General features: G+C 35.6%; 1 protein-coding gene across 1 annotated transcript; it reads right to left on the bottom strand.

Moving 5' to 3' along the window:
- Window positions 1-597: 597 nt before the first annotated feature.
- On the bottom strand, window positions 598-18,904 carry LOC145666466 (alpha-galactosidase MYORG-like). Its single transcript, XM_081733707.1, has 5 exons — window positions 18,598-18,904; window positions 14,861-14,977; window positions 6,661-8,036; window positions 2,102-2,258; window positions 598-1,055 (listed from the first exon to the last, which is right to left on the bottom strand). Exons 1-5 carry the CDS (start codon window positions 18,626-18,628, stop codon window positions 868-870), a joined length of 1,869 nt encoding a protein of 622 aa, XP_081589833.1. The 5' UTR covers window positions 18,629-18,904; the 3' UTR covers window positions 598-867.
- Window positions 18,905-23,805: the final 4,901 nt, after the last annotated feature.

Raw genomic sequence — 23,805 nt, 5'->3', positions numbered from 1 at the left:
AACACATTTTTCAAACAGACATTCATTACCTAGGAAAACTTCACAAAGAATATGGCCCGCTATAAACAACACCAACCCCCCCCCCCCCGCTTGGTCTAGTGGCTAGCACGCCTGCCTTCTGTGGTCCCGGGTCCAATTCCCGGTGGGTTACTGTTGAAAGATAAAAATGGTTCGGATTCCACTATAATCAGTATCCACATCTCCTTTGGCCATTAAGGCATAACTGTGGAACGCTAAACTCAATCAAACAAACAATACTTACTCCCCCTTCACTCTTTATTCTACATGCCATCTCTCCATTTGTCGATACAGCCCTCTTGGTACTATAAAACTCTCTTCTTCCATGGTGAAATGAAAAAAAAAGACTAAATTCTTGTTAAGTAATTACCGCTACTTAACAAGAATATAAACCAAAAAAGTCAGTGGAAAATACATTATAAAATTTACATTTTGAGGCTCGTTTTGGCGCCCTTCTGACTTTGACGCTCCGGGCAGTCGTCCGGGTTGCCCGGCCCTTGGTCCTTCCTGGTAACTATTGATCCATGGTCTATAAATTAAACCTCATAGGTATTATAAGCATTATAGCGAAAATTGTAGTTTACATATTATATATTTTATTTACAACGTATCATTTACATATTTCATGACAAAAACATTCTATAACAACTCATCTCAGGAAACATATAATAAAGAAATAACATAATAACAAATATCTAGCACGAAAGAAATTATATCTCAGGAAGCACAAGAGATATTACACTATAAATTAGCTATTTAGTGTCTGCTTGCAATTAATGTATAAGGTAATACGTTAATTGTTTTTTCGAAGTGGTGTGAACTACTACCATAAACGTTTCAGTGTTTCATTTAGACTTCTCTTGTGAAATATGCCAATTCATCCAATGCCACTGAATAATTTCTTAGCCAAATAGGTCCTGTGTAAATATCTCCTCTTAGATTATCTCTCCAGGTTCCAATTGGAAGGTAAATGTCTCGTGAAGTAGCACCTTCTTCAAGAATAGGAGCTGCCACTAAGTCCTCTCCAAGAAGAAACTCTGTGAAAACAGAAAAAAAGTAACATTTAGTCAGCTAATGCATATAAAGAAATTACTCACAATTTAGAATACCAAATAGCTATACTATTATTTTTTTTAGTTTGTTATATTTTCCTGTGAGCATATTACAGTTTTGTAGAGTTTTTCCTTGAGTATGGTATTATGTAGTCCATTATAAGGTCACTCGCTGAGGATCGAACTAGAAACATTTTGACTCAAAGCAAAAATCCAAAATATTCCAATTGTTTATGTCCTTAATCACGTATGTCGATAACAGCATTTGAATTGAATTTGTAATGTAGTTTTTATGAACATTATTATTGTGAAATACGAATACTTAAGATTAGTCAATTTTAAACGCATCACCGAATGTAACTACACGAAAGCATGTCTTTTTCCTATAAAAAAATTAAAAAATAGATATTGTTTCACATCTATGCCAGCTGACAATGACAGTAGGGCAGAAGATGTTTTTTTAATGTTTCACTCTATCTGAACTTTGAACAACACAGCACTTGTTTCAACAAAGCGGTGTAAACTGAATTTTGCATAATCACAGAGAATATATCCGGAAACTATGAAAGATGTGGAAGAGTATGTTGTATGAGTTTATGAGGAGAGATACTATCATGCAAAAAGATAACCAATTTTTTCATTTGGATAGCAATTGTAGTATCTTCGAGGTACTGACATTTTGAAATCGTATAACTAGTTTTCGTATTGGTAGCAGTCTTCACAAAATTCAATTAAGAGGACATTGCAATGCAATAAATTGTTACACCTTATTGTATTTCCATTCTACTCTGTAAAATTGACTACAGCATCTTATCTAATATCCTCGCCTTACTAGTAGTAATCTTTATATTAGTGGCGCTCAATGAATGGCACATAGGTTAACATAGTGTGGTGTGAATATTGTTTTTTGTATTCATTGTTCAGTTGTTACCAATGTGTCGCGTTTGTAACTGACCGACCTATGTAAATAAAGATGTAACAATAAAACGGAATCAAAACTACATTAAGAAAATTGTGCATATTGTTCTTACCTGAATCAATCGTAAGAGCCACTTCGTCTGTAGGATCTACCCACCACAAAGGAGGATTTATGGGAGTTCCATCTTCCACAGCTTTTCTTGCCAACGCAATAATTGTGTCAGAATATTCAGCATGAAGAGAAGTATACTTACGGGAAATTTCTATAGTCTACAAAAGATCAAAATCAATATAATCAAAAGTAACATAATATACAAAAGTAATATAATCAATTTTACATTGCTCATTATTTGTCCTTTAAATCTATTGTTCAAAAGCTGTAGCGTTATTAGAGAATTTTAAAGATTTCTCTTACTGAGAAACAAAAACAAATATATTAAAATTGTGCTCTTTTTAAAAAAAATATGTACGTTACTTAAATAATGAAAACTAAGAATGAATCTCATTGTTTATGGAATTCCTACCTTATTTGCAAGAATATAAACTTTCTTTACATCTGAAATGCTATGCTTAGTCTTCTTGGGATCATTCATGATAACGATATGTCATATTATAGCAACATACTTTTTACTTTTTCATAATATATAAATATGTTGTCTTTTGACAATATATTTTGAGGTTGTAACATTTTTTACAGCATATTAAGAAGTTCTACAAGTTTCTATTGCTCTACAATAATTTTAGGAATGATGAAAATATGGATCAAAAGATTGCGAGGAATGAGATGGAGAAAAGAGGAATGAGGAATGTGAGGAAAGAGGAATGAGATGTTTAAGAAACATTCTACTGATTTCAAGACAGCTGGGAAATCGAAAGAAGTTAACATTGTTGATCATGAAACGAAATGTGGTCTCGAATGTTCACATCAAGGACGACAAAATCAACAGTTCAGGTAAAACCGAAAGGGCTACCTCCCTCAATAGATGCATGAAAATTTCATAGTCAACGAGTGTATCATCAGGTTCAACAGTGGATGGGGAATGAAATGTAGCTGGGAATGGGAGTGAAGATCATGAACATCTGACACCAGTGAAGATGGCTTAATCACCAGCACCCAATTATTTATTGAAATTTGTGAAATGCGGATACAGCATAACACAATGTGCTACAATACATTTCGTATGCAGAAGGCAAGGAATGATATGTACAAATGATTCTATTCATTGTAGAGGTACAAGTTGTAATTCTGTGGAAGTTGACATGGATGATGATTGAGATAAAAGTGATATTATAGGCGATATATATATGCTATAGCTGCTTATGACACATTCGCAAGTATGTTAATAATTAACTTTGAAAATTTAAATTTATTAATATTAAACATTGATGAGTTCATTTATAGTTGCATGTAGCGGAACTTAACATAGTTATATACACATTATACTCGTATATGTAATTCGTATTTTCAACATAATGCATATAGATTACGTTGTGTAGCATATATTCATTTTAATATAAGTAAGCTCTAACACATGGAAACTATTGAACAGTACTGGATATAAAACTGTAGTGTGTACCATGGGAAAAAAATATTACAATAAAAATATATTTTTAAAAAACTTGTTTAGGAGTTTGCTTTCAATTGATGTAAAGAATAAGGTTGATTTTGGTCATTTTCGGTGATTTTTATATATCCCTCTCCTCTCCCATGTTGCGGGGCACGGTATGATAAAAATTATCCCAGGCGCGAATGTCATGTATGTTGTGGTTCAAGAGTTAAGTTCTATTTATTTTTATATATTAATCTCCCTTTCCCCTCCCTCTCTCCTAGGTTCTACTGTCAAAAGTAAAAATATTTAAAAAAAAAACTTTCCAGGCTCGAACGTCATCTATGTTGAAAATTTTATTTTATTTATGTTTATATATCTCTCCCCTCACTTCCTCCTGCCCTAAGTTCTACCGTCAAAGGGATATAACAGAAAACACCCCAGGTTCGAACGTCATCTATGTTGATAATTTGATTAAGATCGGTTCGGTGGTTTAAGCGTGATGAAGCCACAAAGACAATCACTTTTATTTTTATCTTTTTACATATGTCTCCCCCTTCCCCAACCTCTACATTGTGCCGTCAAAGTAAAACGATAAAAGCATCCCAGATCCGAACCTTATCTATGTTGAAAGTTTGATCGAGATCGGTCGGGTGGTTCAAGAATTATTAACTCACGAACATGGTCACTTTTATTTTTATATTCATTGATTTTTGTATATCTCGTCATCCTCCTCATCCCCTACGCTGTTCCGTCAAAGTGAAATGGTGAATTCATCCCAGGCACAAACGCCATCTATGTTGAAAATTTGATTGAAATTGGTCGTATGATTCAATTATTATTTTTATAATTCCCCCTCCTCCCTCCCTATGTTCTACCGACAAAGTGAATAGCCAAAATCACTGCTAGGCCAGAACTGCATCTACGTCAAAAATTTGATCGAGAACGATCGGGTGGTTCAAGAGATTAAGACTCACAAACATAGTCATTTTCAATTTGGATCTGAAGTTTTTTGTTCACAGACTCCGCTATTAATATATAGATTTCTAATAAGATGAGAATTTTAGGAATGCCATTTCTGACACTCTTACGGTTGCGACTTAGTTTACAAGATTGCTTTCTGAGTGGCTCCGCGAAACGTAATCACTAACGCTCTCACCTTTGGTACCGGGTTCTATTCCCGGTGGGGGGCACTCGGTCGAAACAATGTAAAAAGCTTTTTAAGACCAGCTATCCTGAATGAGGCTTTCCTGGGTTTTCCTCATTCACATCAGGTGGTACCTAACTTACAGATCCCAGGCCGCTTCCTTCCTTCCCCAATCCTTTCTTCTTCCCTTTCCCCGGATGGTGTGCTCAACGAGGGACGTCATCCCTCATTCGTGACGGGATAAATGGCCATAGATGCTGAAAGCCCAGAAATCTCAACCCTAAATCCTAAGATTGCGTTCTGCTACTAAAGCAGAGATATTAAGTGTATAAATTAAAAAATAAAACGAAATTGTGTAAGTTTTTAGTCCCACGGTTATGCCGGCTAGGCTAAAGAAGATTGTGATGAGAAATAAATGAAAACGATGGAATGAAGAAAGTGGGAGAACCCGAAGAAAATCCACCCAAACGGTCTTAGTATATCACAAAGTTCACTCGACTCGAGCTGGAATCAAACCAAGGATCTCATGCACGAGAGATGAACGCTCAACTACTGAACCACCGTGGCCCCATATGTAAGTTAGAGTAGGATCTTAATATATTCCATTACTTGCTTTCTTAAATAATAGTATAATTTCAAATTATGATAAATTGATACGTTTGTGTAGGTGGTACCACTTAACTTTAATAAATATGACCCACAAAAAGAGAAGAGAATTCAGACAAATCTGTCATTCGCCCACCTCACACTTTTAACGATTTATTATCACTAATTTTTAAGGTACGTTTATTAAAGAAAATATGTTTAAGGTAGGAAGTTGACACAATGGGCGCATTTCAGGATTTAGGAATTAGATTTTTGGGCTTTCGGCATGTTAGCCCATGCCGTGTTCGGACGGGCCATGTTAGCCCGTCATGTTTGAGGGATGACGTCCCTCGGCGAGCACACTACACGGGGAAAGAAAAGAAAGAAGGGGAAGGAAGGAAGCGATCTGGGACCTATATGTTAGCTACCACCCGGACATTTGCCTGGTGCGAATGAGGAAATCCTAATTCAGGATAGCTGGCCAGAAAAAGTTTTTTACACTTTTTCGACCGAGTGCCCCCACAGAATATCGAACCCGGGACCGCTCGCACCGAAGGCGAGAGCGTTAACGACTAGGCGAGAGCGTTACGCGGGGCCACGGGCAAATTTCACTCTTAAACTTTTGACGAGTATTACTTTAGATGTCACAAGCACTTCAGAAATTACGGCAGAAACTTCAAATTTAATGCATCATACTTTGATTTTCTGTGATATTGAAAGAATTACATTTATCTAAACGTGTTTTATAATCTTATTTTAATAAATTTTCTCATCTTAATTATTATAACTAGTACAATTTTTTTTTATCTCCATAACCAGGGCTGGATTAATTCATCTGGAGGCCCTGGGCTAGAAAAAAGATGTGGCCCCTGCTGATTTCACCTAATACATTTTTGTCGAAGTACAGTAGGTAAGTTAAGAGAATATGTTTCATATTTGTGGTCATATTTTATTTTATGATTATGATTGTATCTTCATGATTCTTTTCAGATAACCAGTTGCGATTTTGATTTGAGTGGAGGGCCGGGGCTATAGCACCCCTTAATCCAGCCCTGTCCATAACATTCTTTTATATTTTTATAGAAGTACTTGATTAGAATGATTAGAAATATTTGAAGAAAGGAAAATATACGAACTGAGGTAAGTATTAAGAGCACAAACACTGACACAGTTTTCAGTATATATATATATATATATATATATATATATATATATATATATATATATATATATATATATATATATATATATATATATATATATATATATATATATATCGAAAATTGCTTTTTATAAACATTTTTATACTGTGATAAGTGTGATAATGAAGTGTCATGTAAAATCGTAAAATCACATGGATAAACCAATGAAATGAATGTTAATGTTGACTTACCTCATTATCGTAATCCCATGGACAGAAAGAGAACTGTATTGAAGGCATAAACGTGTTAGCCTGTAACCATCGTATGAACAACTCTTTAGTTGGGTGTGCTAGGTAACCGTTTCCCCCAACCATATCAGGTAATACGAATGTGTATCCAATTGTATTCATAAATAGTAATGTAGTCACTAGAGTTTTTAAGCCATTGTCATAGCCCCATCGAGTATTTTTATCATACATTCTGACGAAGAAAGGCAAAGTTGTGCTTCGTCTTCCAATACGGTCTTCAACCATATTACCCATTTTCGCTATTGTGTGAGTATAAGCCGTAGTGTATATAATTGGCTGTAACTCTGGAGGAGCATTGAGTGCATATGGCAGAGGTACTTGTGATGGTTCACCGGAGTCAAACTTGAAAGAGTCAATACCATAATCAGCTTGGATGTTCTTGAGGGTTGAAATGTACCAATCTGCGGCTTCTTGATTGGTAAAATCAATCATCCCGCCAATTCCTTCCCACCATGTCACGTCGGCAACATTTCCTTCGGGATTTTTAATGAAGTATCCTTTCTCAGAAATTGTTTGAAATTGTGAACTTTCATGGTTGATGAAAGGATACATCCATAATGTAACACGGAAACCCAAGTCCTTCACTTGTTGAACAAGAGCAGACATATTTGGAAATTTGCCCAAATCAAATGTGAAATCACCATAGTTTTTCTCCCATTTGTCGTCAATTTCCAACTGACTATTGTTGAATCCATATTCAACAATCTCATTGGCCATATTCAACACATCGTCTTGATTTACTTCTGTTCTATATTTTGCCCATGTAGACCAAATAGGATGCCGGATCATCCTCTCATCAGGAATATCTGATGGTGTACCAATAAACCTATTCAAAGCATCCAAGTGAGCTACTCTAGCGTTATCTGCTGAACATACATTATAACTTAAGTTCACAGACTCCTGAACAATGTATGGTGATTCACTTTTCGCTACCAAACACAGTTGATTATCAATACTAACGAAAAGTGGTACCCCACCTGCAACATAAATATAAGATCCGTTTGAGTTAAGCCAATAAGCTTCTGCCAATCCTCCTGTAAATGCACTAAGACCAAAAGGAATTGTTTCCATTGGCCAGGTCTGTTGCGTATTTCCAACTCCTCCATACCAATGTGCGTCGCCTAAATCAAAACAGTCTCTAAATTCTGTATTGTTGCCACTCCAACTTGTTTCAACACAGTTTGCATCTCGCTGGTTAATTTGTAGTTTTAAACCTTTGTCCCATTCCAAACAAACATCCGCATCTTCGCATAACAACGGCAAACCATGGTCTTTTAGTAAAGAAAGTCCTAATCGGCCTTGTAGTATAGATGCTCCACCTATAAAATACAGTAATATTCGCATAGAAGAAAAGTTACACATATCTAAAACTTGAAAGTTACAATTATAATTATAATTACAGTTATATTTACAATTACTATGTTATTCAACTTCTTTCCTTTAGTGCTGCGGCAGGTAATGAACATCACACTTAGAACAATAATTACAAGCAAACGCAAAGTTGTTTAGTGCAGAAATTATTTAGTGCACAAGAAACCTCGAGCACAACACCTACTAGGTGATAAAGTAATATTTGGATATCGATTCGTATTGTTAAATACATTATCAATGACTACCCATCTTTACAAATTTCCGTTGTACTGCATTTTTCTCAACCACGATACTATATTTCTTCAACTCTACAAACATGCATGCTACTACAACTTAACATCATATTACATACCAAAGCATTGATTCGCTAGTACTCGCTAGCAAGATAAAACAAAGTGGCTACATTCTTGGTCATTTGCTTGAGACCATACCAGTGAAACAAATATTGAAAGTGCAAATTTATTCATTTGTCTGCTATCGTATATGTGTTTCTGCCACTCATAATATTGGAAACATCTTCATTTAAGTTGATATAGCGTAACATGAAATATCCTTCACAGTATCAGTTTACGTACAGGTATGGTTTGAAAACGTGTGCTTAAATGACCACAATTCTATCAGCAACTACGTAAATCAGCATTTTAAAAATATTACCTTTATTTCTGATGTTAAGTGGACATGGTGAGTCGAATATTGGGTCCCCAGGACAACATAATTTCTATATATTACTCTGACCGTAAATATGCGCTGACCTGGTCATATAAATTTAAACGGTCTTCGAGAGTTAAGTCCAAAGATATGAGATTAAATCTCTCTAAATTCATACAAGAGCCGTTGAATGGCAATGTTGTGTGTCACTTTTCGGAGTTTTTGAGACATTGAAACTTTATTAGAGTCACTACAGAAAAATTCCTCAAATATTACAAAGTTCTATTGTGAGTCAGTTATCTGCCAATATACATTCACGTCACTTTGCCATCAAATAAATTGTGGATTCAAGTTCTGGAAATCATGTCAGGAAAATGTGATTTACACCACAATTTTACTAACGTCTCATATGTCTGTTCGGATAAAATCTCGACATTTTTTGTACATAAGTAGTAAGATGCACAGCGTATAAAACGAGAAGACCGTCATCATGTTTCCATTAAACATATATAGTCATTTTTAAAATGATTGTCGCATGTCTATAAGTGTGTTGTTGTAGGAATATAATTTGATAACGATTTTGGTCGGTATTTTTTATAATGTTAGTATTCTATAATCGGCAAAGGTATGTATGTGGTAAACTTCATGTCAAAAGAGCAGTAAATAACAATATAACGAAAATAAAACTTTCTTGTCCGTTTAGCAATATTTTGTTTTACTCATTCTAATTTTCTAATTTATAACTCCTTTCCTATGAAATTTACCACAAATATACTTTTCCCGATTATACACGTAGTAACAGTATTAAAAGTACCCTGTAAAATCATTATCAAATTATATTCTCACAACAAGAGAGTTACAGATTTGCGACAATCATTTACCTAAGCGCCTTTCCTCAAGAACCCCCAATATTGTGTTATGCACACCTAAGAGCGAGATGTGTATATGAAAAGCGAAACTACACTTGTACCTAAACTGTAATGGATTCTTATCTTAAAATTGAAAACTATAGTAATAACAAGACTAAAATAATGATATCATTCGCTAATTACGATAAGCTAAAAATATGTCAGGAGTAAGTGATAGTTGAACTGAATAATGCAAGATACAACTTATTCGCTTTCAGCTTTGTAATCTTTGAAATATCAAAAAAAAAAAGAAAAGAAAAGAAAGAAAGAAAAAGAAAAGAAAAGAAAAAGGAAAGAAACTTAAGAAATAAGTGCAGCAGTCGTGTTTACTGCAGTTTTGCTTAGTAATAGCAGAAAAATGCTGGAGTTGTTCCTAAACTTATAAATTGAAGCGAATTATATACCGATTTTTTTCTCTGACAATGTCGTTACCGAGAGACGTAATACTCCAGGGAAGAAAAAGTTTATTTCAGAGTTTTCATAATTGTCACTTACTTTTCAAAGATCGAATAAATGCATCTGTAAGTAATATCTAGCAGTGTGGAAATATGGATTCGGTTTCACCTAGTTATTTCAGCTGTTGGTTTGTTCTTAAATGTTTTCTAAGCCCAATAAATTTAAAAGTACTCCTCAGTTCTTCATAAAGGAAATAAGAATGGAAAATACCTCAAGTAGATAAGATAACTTCTAGTTTCATGAATTGCAAGAGAAGGATAGTTCGATTTTGTTTCTTATAGAAATACACTTATTTTAAACTTTTACATAATTTTACTAGCAGCGTTCACCCCGCTTCGCTGCGGTCACCCCGGAACGCAATAAACTTTGTTACTTAGATAATTTTTACTTTTTCGCTTTCAAGTGATATGATAAAAACCATAGAAGATTGCAGTAAATCTTAACATTATATCGCCTGTCATTTATGTTAACCCGCCCGCTTCGCTGCGGTCATCCCGGTGCTGGCATATTGTAAAAGTGTCTGTAAAAATAAGCAAATCAATTTAAAAATTTTAAACAGAAGATTCAAGCTATTTTCCGCTGTATATCGCCTGTCATTTATGTTAACCCGCCGAGTGACACGGTCATGCGGGTTGCATATAAATACGTTTATTTTTACCTATGATGAACTAATAACAAAGGATTTGTACGTTATGGACACTTGAATGGTCAATTATCTCAAGACACTGGTAATTAAAAATTAAAGTGATATGATAAAAACCATCTAGGGTCCAAATCCTAATAACCCCCCAAAAATGAAAGAAATTGGTTCAGCCGTATTAGCGTGATGAGCGGACAAAATATTGTACGTTCTCTTTTATATATATAGATAATTAAATTACTTCTGCTGCAGAATGATCAGTTTGTGATGGAGAGCGGATTTGCTTTGGATTATGAGAATATCTGCATACACTTTCATCTCACTCATTTCTACTGAAACCCCTTTCATTTGAAGCCTCTTGAGTAAACTATTACGTAAAAATAAACATTTACTATATGTATCATACTAATAAACATAACATCATACTAATAACTATAACATTTACTATATACTAATAAACATTTACTATAAACATTTACTATACTGTATATATGAAATTTAGTGCTTGAACATCCCTTGATGAAATTCTGCGTACATCGCTGACAGAATGTGTCGGCCATTGGTCTTATCGTAACGGGAACAAATAGTCTCTCTGCCTACATCTCAATTGAACAGCAATTAATCATTTAGACAAGTAACAATATTAAAAGAAGCTAATTTATTATTGTTTGAGAGTTCCTATTAGAACACAAATCTTAAAAAGTATAACGGAAGGAAGACAACGAAGATTGCTGCTCAATATTGGAGAGAATATTTCTCATTTATTTTGAATTTTACGACGACAAAGGACTCGTATAAGGAACTGCGGAGTTTCAACACTTTTCATCATAGACAAAAGAAAAATAAAGACAAGCACAATTTTATATGCACTTTGAAAATCTGTTTTGGTCATCTGTGTGGTGAAAGAACCAATAAACCAGAAAGTTTGCGAAGCCGTCAGTTTTCACAAGCGACATAATAAGGATGCCATTATATTCAGAATGTTTTCATGTGCTTCGCTTGTCTGTGAGCGGCAGATTAAGTGCGGGGTGATCAGATAAAAAAAAAAAAAAACTTACTGTATATCAAGGATGTTATAAAATAGAGGATCTGCCCATACGTATCTTTATCATATGAACTCAGTGAAGCCAAAAAACAACTGAGCAACGTCTGAGCCGGCACGTCTGATTGGCTACTCTCGTTTCCGCCATGATTGTTGGCTCGAAACAGTACGATCTTAATGGCGCGGAGTGGGCAGAGTAGGTGTGTCGAAACTGACGTATGGCTTCACGATATTGTAATATGGGCAGATCCTCTATTTTATAACTTCGTTGCTGTATATTGTGTGCTCAATTCACAAGGGAATCAAGTGCACTTTTTTTTTATTATTCTGGACATATTTCACCTTTTAGATCCCTATCTGAAGCTCCTTTTAGAGCTTAAAAGATTCATGTCCAAATATTGTATACAGTGATCACTTTTCCTTGTATGTAATCTTACCTCCTTCACGACATGCCAGTCGTCGGTTAGATTGAAAATTTCTACAACAGAGAACTGATATATGATTCTGAGTCGTGAAGCAATAGGAGCTACTAAGCCTATCATGCAACTGATCATAATCACATGAGATTTTAAAATTTTCATCAAGTTTATTGTCTACATATTTTTCTCTGTACTTTCCATCTCACGAGCCAAATGACCAGTGCTGGGCAAAATAGGCAAGCAAACCTATTTGAAATGCAAAATATAAAATAGTATCACAAAATATTTTTAAAATACAAAATGCAAAATAGTTTTCAGAAATGTATTTAAAATATAAAATACAGAAAAACGTATTTCAAATACATTTGCAAAATACAAAATAGGTATCACTAATTTTTTACGTAGTCTTATGGTTCATATAATAGTTTAGAGATGAAATACATACATCTTTGCAGTAACCAATAGCAAACGCTTTCATTAGGCCTACATCAAACACGATTCCTTCATTTAAGGAAGCGCTTATTCGCTTTCAGCAACAATTGTTTTTCAAACATTTTGTCACTCACACTCAGAATTTGAAAAATCCACTCGCCAGTGGCGAGTACTTTTTTTATATTTGGTGAGTAAAGACCAATCAATCAAAAACGTGAATTCAAGAAAATTGCAGATGCCACTCTTTTTTATTTGTAAGAGATGCCAATAAACAAAATAAAAAAAATATTGGTACGTTGTGTCGCAAAGTGATTTTTGTTTATTTGTATAAATACTGTGACTCCAAAATGGTCTGGCTAGTAGATTTCTTGACTGGCGTGTACACGCACGCAAGATTTTTCAAGCCCTGCTCATTCTCATTCTGTGGGGTCTCATAATGAGACCCCCAAATGAAAAAAGTCGCTCAACAGCTGCTGAATTTTGCACACATGCATTGAACTTCTTAACATAATTTGAGAACAAGCGGGAAGCTCTCCAATACACACAGTGAAGTATCTGAATTCTCAAGGTACTGGAGACACTATAACTGCGAAGCAGGTCAGTAGCCAGCCTAAAAATGTAGGGGGGCGGTAGAATTTAGGGGGGCAGGTCCAACCATATTATAGTTCATCACCATATTATAGCTCATTTGCAAGCCTACCGTGAAACTTTTAGGGGAGCCAGCAAAAATTTAGGGGGTGTCGGCCCTCTAGACCCCCCTGGATACGGGCCTGCTGAGAAGCATTGCTAGACGCACAGATATTTTCCTCGTGATCGTTGGTGTCCGATTCAAACAAATAATATTGTTCTTTAAGATCATCTACTCTCTCATTTGATCGTGCAGTCTTGTCAGTGAGTGTTCATGGCGAATCTTTTCCATAACTGCTCTTTCACAGATGATCTGTTTTCCTTGGGAACCCTTCTAAGTTTAAAAACGGATGAGTGACAGAAACAAGGATAGCATCATTTACTAATGACTCCAAGGTTAAATATTCACGGAAGCTTTCGTACATGCCCTTTAACAATACCTTCACTAGCAGATTACAGTACTTTAATGAACGGAGTTCCACTTTTTCCAGAACTTTCTTCATGAGAATAAGTTCTGGGATGAGCTCGCCATGAAAGAAAGAGTCAAATGATTGGATTCAATTAAGTCCTTGTGCGATGGACTCTTTACAATTTAAGTATTCGTCGAGAGATTCCAACTCGTTATCTTTAAAAGTGGGAATTCCCAGTGCAAGGCATGGATCATTTATCTTACTTTTTACGGTTTGAAGCTTCATTAAACTATCAAAATAAGAATTCCACTTTGTACGACAAGGTATTGTGAGAGACACACCAACGATATCTTTTGAAAACTTCGCATGATTTCGGGAATTTCGACAGTAAGTTCCAGAGAGTTGCCAAGACAGAGTGTTGATGTCTGTTGTAGTTCCCTCCACCTACTTCCTTGGGAACATCTTTACTATCAGCGGATGCAACGAGGCTAACACTATGAGCACAACAAGCTGATGAGCTGGTAATGTAAATGAAGTACTACGTTCTAAAGTTTCTCCTACACCTACAACACCAGAGTCTTAATATTCCACCTCATCATCATCAGATTCATCACTAACATATTCTTCCACTTCAAATAGTATACTGTGTGCAGGTTCATAAACTGCGTTATATTTTAGTGCCAAGATCATACCTATTTTGTATTTTGCATATTATACAAAATAACAAAATACACCACAAAACCTATTTCAAGTATAAAATACAAAATTGTTTTTGAAAAGGTATAAAATACAAAATGGTATCTTGTTTTTAAATATGTATTTGAAATACATTCATTTGAAATAAGTCCCAGCACTGCAAATGACTTGAGATTCATGAGTAAGTTTCACGCACACATCCTTAAGGCAAGTTTAGTGGGGAAAAGGATGTTTATTCTCATTTTAATAAGTGTTGTAGAAGCATACTTTGAGTTGGTTAGATAGTAACCTGGATGTTTGTTAGTAAGTTATCTTTCTAAATGACAAGTAAGTAACATGGAAGCCACTTATCAAAATTAGGGCCTACCAACAGAGAGTCTATAATTTCATTTTTCATTTCTTTTCTCGAATATGGCAATTACATGAACTTATCTCGTCTGCCTCTGCATAGAGTATATCTAAATAAATAAAAACAATACTGTACTATATGTTACCTTTCTTCGTTGATTTAAGGGAGAAACCTATATGAGATTCTGTAACTTCTAGATGAACTTCCCCAATTAATATCTTCCGGTTCGCAGGCAGACTGGAAACGTATGCAGCTGAAAGAACTATGAAAAGACAAAAGCAATGTTATTTTGTAGTTAATATTCAACCTAAATATAAAGGTATGAACAGCAGAAAGATACTTACACGCTAATACCACAATGATGAATATTGATTTTTCAAGCTCTTGAATAGAAAAGAATGAAAAGTTGGTTCACTCTTTCTCGCCACGTTTAGCATATTTGATTTACATATTAGGATATACAGAGTCAACTTGATTAGTGAAAGAGTTCGGTTACATGAATTAGATACTGTACAATTAGGCGGGTTCCGTTACTTCGTGAGAGCGATAGAATAACACAAAATCTCAGAAAAATGTATGGTTGGTTAATTGATCTGAAATTTAGCGTTTCTTTAAGCACTGGTACTACGAGGTGTGATCAAAAAATACGGTAACTATTTTTGTTTTGTTTTAGAAACAAAGCAATAAGGAATTTGGAATTTGATTTAATCTTCCTCAAAGTACTGTCTTGGGCTAGCAATGCACTTACCCAAAAGTTGAATTCATGACTGGAAGCATTTCTAAAGGCTTTATTTAGAAGGGCGTTCAGCTGCTCTGCCGTGGTCCTCTTAATGTCAAGAATGCAGTGGCGAATCCAAGAGGGAGCGATCGGGGCGATTGCCCCCCAGAATAGGAAACTTTCATATTTTATATATAATTAAAACCATCTCAGAGTTTGGAGCTCTTAAAAGTAGCTTTAAGTAGCAGCTTTACAACCCACCGCCCTCCCAAATGTCCATCCTGGATCCGCCCCTGCAGGAATGGTGTCAAAACATTTTCCTTTAGTCGCGGTTTTAATTTTTGGGAAGACCCAGAAGCCGCATGGTAATATATCTGAAGAGCACATTGAATGTGGACGGATAAGAATATTTTTCGCCCAAAAATTCGCGGATTAAAAGCAAGGTGGGGCACGGCGCACTTTCATGGTGAAGAAGGAAGCTTTGTCCATTTAATCGGCGATTAAAATGTTTTCCACGGACTTATACGAGATGTTTAAGTTCTTCGGAAAGCTCTCGAAAGCTCTCGAGTGTTTGAACAAGTTATTTGTACCACTTGTTGCACGTTTCCATCTTTTTTGGCGCCGAAGAACGTCTCGATTGTCGCTCGTTTTCAACCGATTCCTTGAAGGTTTTGAATCGCTCATTCCACTTGTATACAGTCTTCAATGAAACCACTTCATCCTATACACTACTTTTGACATTTCGTGAGCTTCTTTGGCACTTTTTTTTTTAGACACTCTTAACACGTCCTCACTTTTCTGGTTCTGAAAGCCAACTAACATGTCACAACTCGTTCAAACTCGACACCGATTCTGCCAAAGGCTTAGGCTACAGGGTTTACTAGTTGAATTGGATACAACATCGATAGATGGCACTGTTCAACTACATTCACCGTACATTTTGGTCATACCTTGTATATGAAACGTAGATCTACAGCTGAACATGGAATCCAAACCACGTGATCTCGCACCGGGAATCAAACCTGAAAGTCCTGCACCAAAGGCACATACGCTAACTATGTAGTCACGATTGAGATTGCTGAGAAATAAATATATGAATCATACAATAGTAGAAGACCCAGATACTAGGATGAGAAATGTTTGCTTCTTGCTAGCCAAGTCTTTGTAGAGATACATAGTAGGTGAAATCAAGTGATTCAGTAGGCATCACCTTTCCGGAAAAGTCTTTCTACTGTTGTACATCTAAAATACATTGGGATAAAATAATTTTATCGCAAAAGCAAATCAATTATTCATTTTTAGTTTTATGTTTGTCCCACGCAATGATTACAATTTCATTATGGATTGTGATGAACTGACGTATATTCATATGATTACAAAGCTCATTCGAAAAGAATGTAGCAAACACATGCAGCTTATAACTGATTTCTTCTTTGGACAAAATTAACGTGATTCCAACTAGTGAAAAAAGATAGGTTATTGTAGTTGCACGTAAATAAAAAATGTTAATGTTTGAATTCAAAGATTTTTCTTACGAAAAGAAATGTGGACCTGGGTGCAATAATGATCTAACTAGCCTCACAATGATTTTTGTAGATTTTAAATTCCAAAATGTGGCTCTATTTTACTTACTAATCGTTGTTTTAATTTCTTAAAAGTAAGAACATAAAGAGTTGAAATTCTGTTGAAAATAGGAATATAGTACTCTTTTGTTCAATATTTACGGAAACAAGTAGAAAATAGTCACCCAATAATTAATTGATATTCTACTTTGAATACGTGACTGAAATATGTAGTGGCTGACTGTAAATACATTTATGCCCCTTTGTGGAACTATAGTTATCTATAAACAGGCTGTATCAAAAGTTCGGGTCCATTGGCCAACTGCGTTCTGGAAAGAAAGGAAAGTTGTTGGACATAGTTCGTGTTCAATTGTAATGAGTTAAAGAAAATTACAATATTTTTTCAAAAAAATCTTATTTGATATATTATTCAAACTCGTACCGCCAAGTGTGGCCATAAATGGAACTATTATTCGAACTGAAGGAGGGGAGAATGGTTAACAACACTTTTGGACTAGTCATCGAACCGGCATAATCTTAACTTTTGTGGATGTATTAAAATCATTGTAATTGAGGAGGAATGTATATAGTTTTAGAGAGAAGTGATTCGACTGGTTAAGTAATGTAAAAATGATCAAAATGTGGCTTTAGGCAAAGTTGTGAAAAAAAAGAAAGTATTTGGAAGCGTAGTATATTAAGTTAAATGTTGTATGTTTTTAGTGACCTGGTATTCGGTAAGATAGCATTTCTATTCCTATTGCATTTAGATATACATTTATTGTGTCATTTTTTAATAGCATTTGTCACTATTTTCATTAGAAAATACTGATTTTTTTTTAAAATCATCTCACCAACTGATTGGACTCCACACTGATAAGGTCCTCAGTATTTACACTAGATCACGTAGTGCTGCTTGTGACAGGTCATATAGTTTTCGAACCGGGGTCATGTAGTTTTAAAACGTGATATTTCTCATTTTCGATGCTTTATTTTTCTACTCATGCTATTAGCACTTTTTCCTTTCATTTGATATTAGGAATCACTTCCTGAAGTTGTCACATAATTTCTAAACATCTATATATTCATATATCAGGTATCTTTCGTAGAATATTATCTAAAGTTCGGGCTGAAAGCTATGTATTGGTTTAGACAGATTAACAGGTAGTACTCCCTTCTTCTTGAAAAGACTTTAATTTAATAATTATATATATTTTTTAAATTCATTGTTTTGTTCAAATTTTGAGAAACTTTTGTTGTTAAGTCTTTCAGTTTAACGTCCCACGATTATGCCCTTTGGGCTAAGGAATACGGATGATTAAGGCAAATGAATCATGATACAAGAATTGGTGGATTGAAAATGTGGAAGGAAATGGGAGTTCCTCGAGGAAATCCACGGACACGGTACTATCCACCACAAGTGTATTTGTTCGGGAATCGAACCAAGGATCCTACGCACTAGAAGTAAGCTGTCTACCACTGAACTATCGTTCCCCCTTTGAATTTTCTCAAGAATTAATCGCAAAGATTCCATGGATTTTCTCGGAGGTAGCCTCTTTCCTTAATTTAAAACTAAGTTATAAGGTATTTCTTATGTAAACTTACCGGTTAGATACCACAAAATAGTGCTCTTCATGTTGATGGCATTTGTCAAGTCACTTCAAGAATTCAATCTCTAGCACTTACATGATGTTAGATTTTATAGCATTTGTTATCTTCAATACTGATCTAAAAGAGTAATTCATTGTGTAATCAATAAACATGTTTAGATAAAGTACACTTGTCATTCACATCGCATCATCAGTGAGAGCTGTGATGTCCTTTTGAAAAAAAAAACCCTTCAGTATGGCTTCTCCGGGAATGGTCATAAATGCCACGATGTGTACACTTCACACCCATCCTGATATTGCTGGCATTTCATGCATAATTTGATAAGGCATATCTACTCCTTACTATCCGGAAAAAAATAAACAGTTTAAAGTCCTTATTCACTATTACATCACGCTGTAGTCATCTACACCTCTTGACAAGACTGTTTGAACTTCGGTTATTTGGTGATGTTGTAGAAAAATCAATGATCTACCATGTATATAGAGTAGTTTTCCTGAAGAATGATACAAAGTAACTATCTATCTTTCAAACAATTCTGTTCCTAGTACCATTATCTGGAAGATAATAGAAATACGGTTTAAAGTAAGTATACACGCGATATTTTTTTAAAAATCTAAGCTTAACAATCAAGTGGTAAATAAGCAAATAAAGAATCTCAGAAGAATAGAAGAAAATGATGAAGGATCGGAACGAAATATATAATACAAGTGAAATGTCTGAAATAGCTCTCCCAAACTTTAAGTCATCAAGGAGTTTCTGGGTCTTTAAAAAAAATTAAAAATAAAACTGTGGACTTTCCACGTGTACGTTTATCCTCGATACACTGGTGCTACACTAAGGAATCTTTTGTATTCAGGATTTTCGCCGTTGTGTCGGAGACAAAATCCGCTGGTTTTTAATGGACCATTTACGAACGTGACATTTATCGTTGAGCAGAAAGAACGAAGTAGGGCAAGAAAATATAAGAATTATTTGAGATGAGTTTTGTGATGTGATGATATGCCCCATTATCCCTGGCATCAAAATGAAACAACCTACGCAGAATGATCAGAGATACATATTTAAAAGTTAAAAGCCAGTGAATCAAATTCAATTATGCAGAGGCTTTTAATACCCTTGTGAGCCTGCCACCCCCACCTCTCGGTACAAACGATTTCCGCCTATCAACAAAAATTACTTAGTTTGTTCCGGTTTGTACCGCAAATACTTTTGTTTGTACTGTACTGCAGTTTGAGAAATTAAGTAAATAAAGTGGGATGGCAGGTTCACGTAGCCCCCCCACAACATCCTACCATCGAAGTAATTCCCTCATCTGAAAGATTTTTGTTTGTACCGGATTGTACCGTATTTGTTTCGTTGTACCGTCTTGAATTATGAAAAATTAACTTAACAAAATGGGGGCCCAGCTCAAACAGTCCCTCAAATCATGACTAAATACATCGGGTACGACTACTTTTGTATGCCATACGAAAGTGCTTGGTCAGTACCGGATTGTACCAGAATGAGTATTAGTTTTACCATAATAGATTATGATATATTAAGAAAACAAAATTGGGGGGCTACGTGAACCTGGCCCCCCACCTCCCTAAACAAACGATTTAATCGGCTCATTTGAGAGGATTTTCGTTTGTGCTGGATTATACCATAGTTTGTTTCGTTTGTACCGTCCTAGATTATGAAAAATTAGCGGATCAGGGGTGTAGCCAAGGGGGGGGCCATCGGGGCCAGGCCCCCCAAATGGTTCCCTGCCCCCCCCAAATGATCAGCTTTTAAAACATCATAGTAAAATTATCTCGCTTCATTCATTTAAAAATAACAAAGTTTATTGACAATTAATAATTTATGGTAAAATAGTATGGAGAAATATTGTTTTTCCATACCGATCGAAAAATAGTATAGTATCTCTTCCTTATACCGATCGAAAAATAGGATATTTTTTGTGACAGCAGATTACACAATTTACTGCGATTTAGATTTGACAGTTTGAAGACAAACGTTTTAACAAGGTACTACAAATACAGCCATAAAACAAAGGTACTAAACTGATTTATAAGTACAGTATATTTTTATATGCTTTAACAGGTGTTTTAAAAGACAAAGAGGATGGAAAATTTGGTGAGAAACAATGCTTTTATTCAATTTGGATTTCTTTAGCTCTCTCTTTTATTTCTACTCAGTGTAATAAAATAATTATGTATTTTTAGTCACGGAATAATTATTTTTGTCAGGAAACCGTAAAGAAATTAAGTGAAATTTCAAAGAAAATCAATCTTGTGTAGATAGGTTCTGTATACAAGGTTTTAAATTTAAATATAAAGGTAACCAAGAAAAGTTTTGTTGCTTTTTCAACCACCACCTTCGAACATCGATATGATTCCATGATCCCTGGAAGATCAAAAATAGTCCCCATCAGCACAGACGACCTTCTGAAAACGTTCTGGAAGGTCATGGAATCCATCGCGGTAGAACTTGGTGGGCCGTGAAACGAAGAAAGTATCAGGTGCATTTTACACTTTTACTAGGGATTTGAACTGGCGTCCTCTAAGGTGATTGTCCAAAGAATGGAACAGGTGATAATCGGACGGTGCATTACCCGGGGAATATAGTGGTTGCAATATTGTTTCCCATCCAAGGCGAAAAATGGTGTCCTGAGTCATCCTAGCCACGTGGGACTTAGCGTTGTCCCGTAAACGAGGACCCATTTGCAATTCAGAAGTGATGGCTCCAGAGTTTTGAGTTTTTGTTGAGCACAGCTCAACTGCTGACACTACACAGTTGCATTGATATTCTGACCAGCTGGTAGCAATTCCCGATGCACGATGCACCAAAGACACAGCAGGACCTTCTTCTGGTACAGTGCTGGTTTCGGTTGTTTTGAAATCGGTTTATGGGATGCTAACCAATAATGACGGCACCGTGGAGCTTCGTATAGGACACACTTTTTATCACATGTCAACGCCCTGTCCAGAAATGACTCTGAAACAGTAAATAAACACAGGCGACTGCCGCGTTGTCTTCTGGCCCGGAGTCAAAATATGAGAGACCCATCGACCCAACTAGTAGTGCTTCACAAGTTGATGGATGTGCTGCCGAATGGTTTCTCCACACACTGAATTGTAGTCCCAGTTCCTCTTTGTACATGTGTTGGTCTTCTGGCACGTGGTGTTTTCGGGTGTTTCGTCATCGTCCTTAAACTTGTTAAACCATCACTGCAATGTCCGCGTCGTCACGACACCCTCACCAAAGGCCTGGTATATCTTCTGTCCCGCTACAGCGGCGTTTGACCTCCATTTGAACTCGTTCAGCATACATGCTCTTATGACGCTCTGTGGATGTCCCATGCACCCTCTGTCTTTACGCAAGTTCACGGTGTGTCTGAATTGCCACAACCAGGTAGTATGTTGGATATACCCACACCAAAAACTGACGTTCGCCTTATCTCCACTCGCATTCAACTCGCGGTGTGAGGTCCAATTGAACACAAACTTCCACGAAAAGGGACAGAACTTTCTTGGTTACCTTTATAGTTATGCAGAAAAGTATAGCGTTTGGTCCCGGGCAGTAGTTCTTGGTTAAGCATAATAAAAACTATCTTGAATATAATTTATGGATAATAATAATAATAATAATAATAATAATAATAATAATAATAATAATAATAATAATAATAATAATAATAATAATAAAGAAGCTAAAATAGTGTTTTTAGTTTTCCAGAAGGAAACCAAAATTTTCCTTTATTTCAGGCCTCAAAAACACTAGCAGCAACACATTTTTTTTTGGCTTTGTACATTGTAGCTGCCCCCCTCAAAAACGACGGCCCCCCTACACAAACCTGCTGGCTACACCCCTGTAGCGGATCGAAATAGGGGCCCAGTTCAAACAGGCGGTCAAATCTGGACTTAATACACCGGGTACACGACTTTTGTATATCATACGAAAGTACTTGGCTAGTACCGGATTGTACCACAACTAATTTTCGTTATTTCATATTAGATTATGAGAAATTAAGAAAACAAAATTGGGGGCTGCGTAAATGTGGCCTCCCCATCACGTCGTACAAATGACTTAATTCTCTCATTTGAAATACTTTTGTATGTACAGACAAGAACATTAGAAATTGGAGGTTGGATATATATAAGAAATGATAGCTTTTTTCCAGTAGCAGCATAGTTTCACTGTATGTCTGATAGTTGGACAACCAACATGACAGCAAATACATGCCTGAAAACATAACATGCCAAGACATTCCTCCACTTGGAGGAAAAAGTATTACTATCTGAGAGCATAACTTGGAGAAACAACCACGAGATAAATCTGCAGGAATTCCATTCACGTTAAGTTCAAAGAGATAGGAATTAATGCAAAGGAAACGAAAAGAATAATACGCATCATGCAGAGACCGCAAACGTATGGAAAGCAACACAAAATGAAAAAAGAAGGAAAGAGGGAAAGGAAAGACCAAAAGACATAAGAATAAATTAAATTTTAACACTTAAGAAATAAATCGTTTTCGTCTTTTCCCGTGCCCCCTGTATTGTCTTGGTTTTTCTCCCTTCATAGGATAAATCTCTTTCAGTATCAAACGCGAACATCATTCATAGTGTTTAATTCTTTAAAAAAAAATTAACTCAGTGGAGACTGAGACTCGAACACAGAAGCGTTAGAACGACAGTCACACACGGTACCCACTTTTCTACACAGGCTCTATCAACTACATTTATAAATCAGCCATTACACTCGCTGTTATCAAACGTGTTAAATCAGCCATTGTCGGTGAGTTACCCCAGTTACACTTCAAGTTTGAATTTTATTTACGGCCTTTAGCCATCTACGGCAACAGGCCCCATGTTTTCATTAAAAGCATTTGTTCCGTAGATTAAAATCAAGAATAAATTAATTTATTATAAATTAATCTCTTGGGTGCACCACCATCACACAAGCAACACATACACACACACACATACATCGTGTATATATATATATATATATATATATATATATATATATATATATATATATATATATATATATATATATGCCTATATTATCGGTTTGATTAAGGATTGAATAAGTTATTTCGTAAATTTACAAAGAGGGTCTTGAAGGAGGTCGTCGCAGCAGTAATGGCATCTTGTAGCGTTGTTAGGTAACACACGCAATATAACTAAAGCTTCAAAACCAGAGAAGTTACAAGTTGTG

Source organism: Thermobia domestica, chromosome 12 (genome assembly GCF_964235325.1).
Source record: "Thermobia domestica chromosome 12, izTheDome1.hap1.1, whole genome shotgun sequence".
Lineage (NCBI taxonomy): Eukaryota > Metazoa > Arthropoda > Insecta > Zygentoma > Lepismatidae > Thermobia > Thermobia domestica.
This window is presented reverse-complemented; position numbering and strand designations above follow the sequence as displayed.

Coding starts and splice junctions, on each gene's coding strand:
- LOC145666466 (XM_081733707.1), bottom strand. CDS start 18,628: ATGAAGAGCACTATTTTGTGGTATCTAACCG. Junction 14,978..18,597: donor TATTTTGTGGTATCTAACCG/GTAAGTTTACAT, acceptor GTCTTTTCATAG/TTCTTTCAGCTGCATACGTT. Junction 8,037..14,860: donor CCTTAAATCAACGAAGAAAG/GTAACATATAGT, acceptor TGTATTTTATAG/GTGGAGCATCTATACTACAA.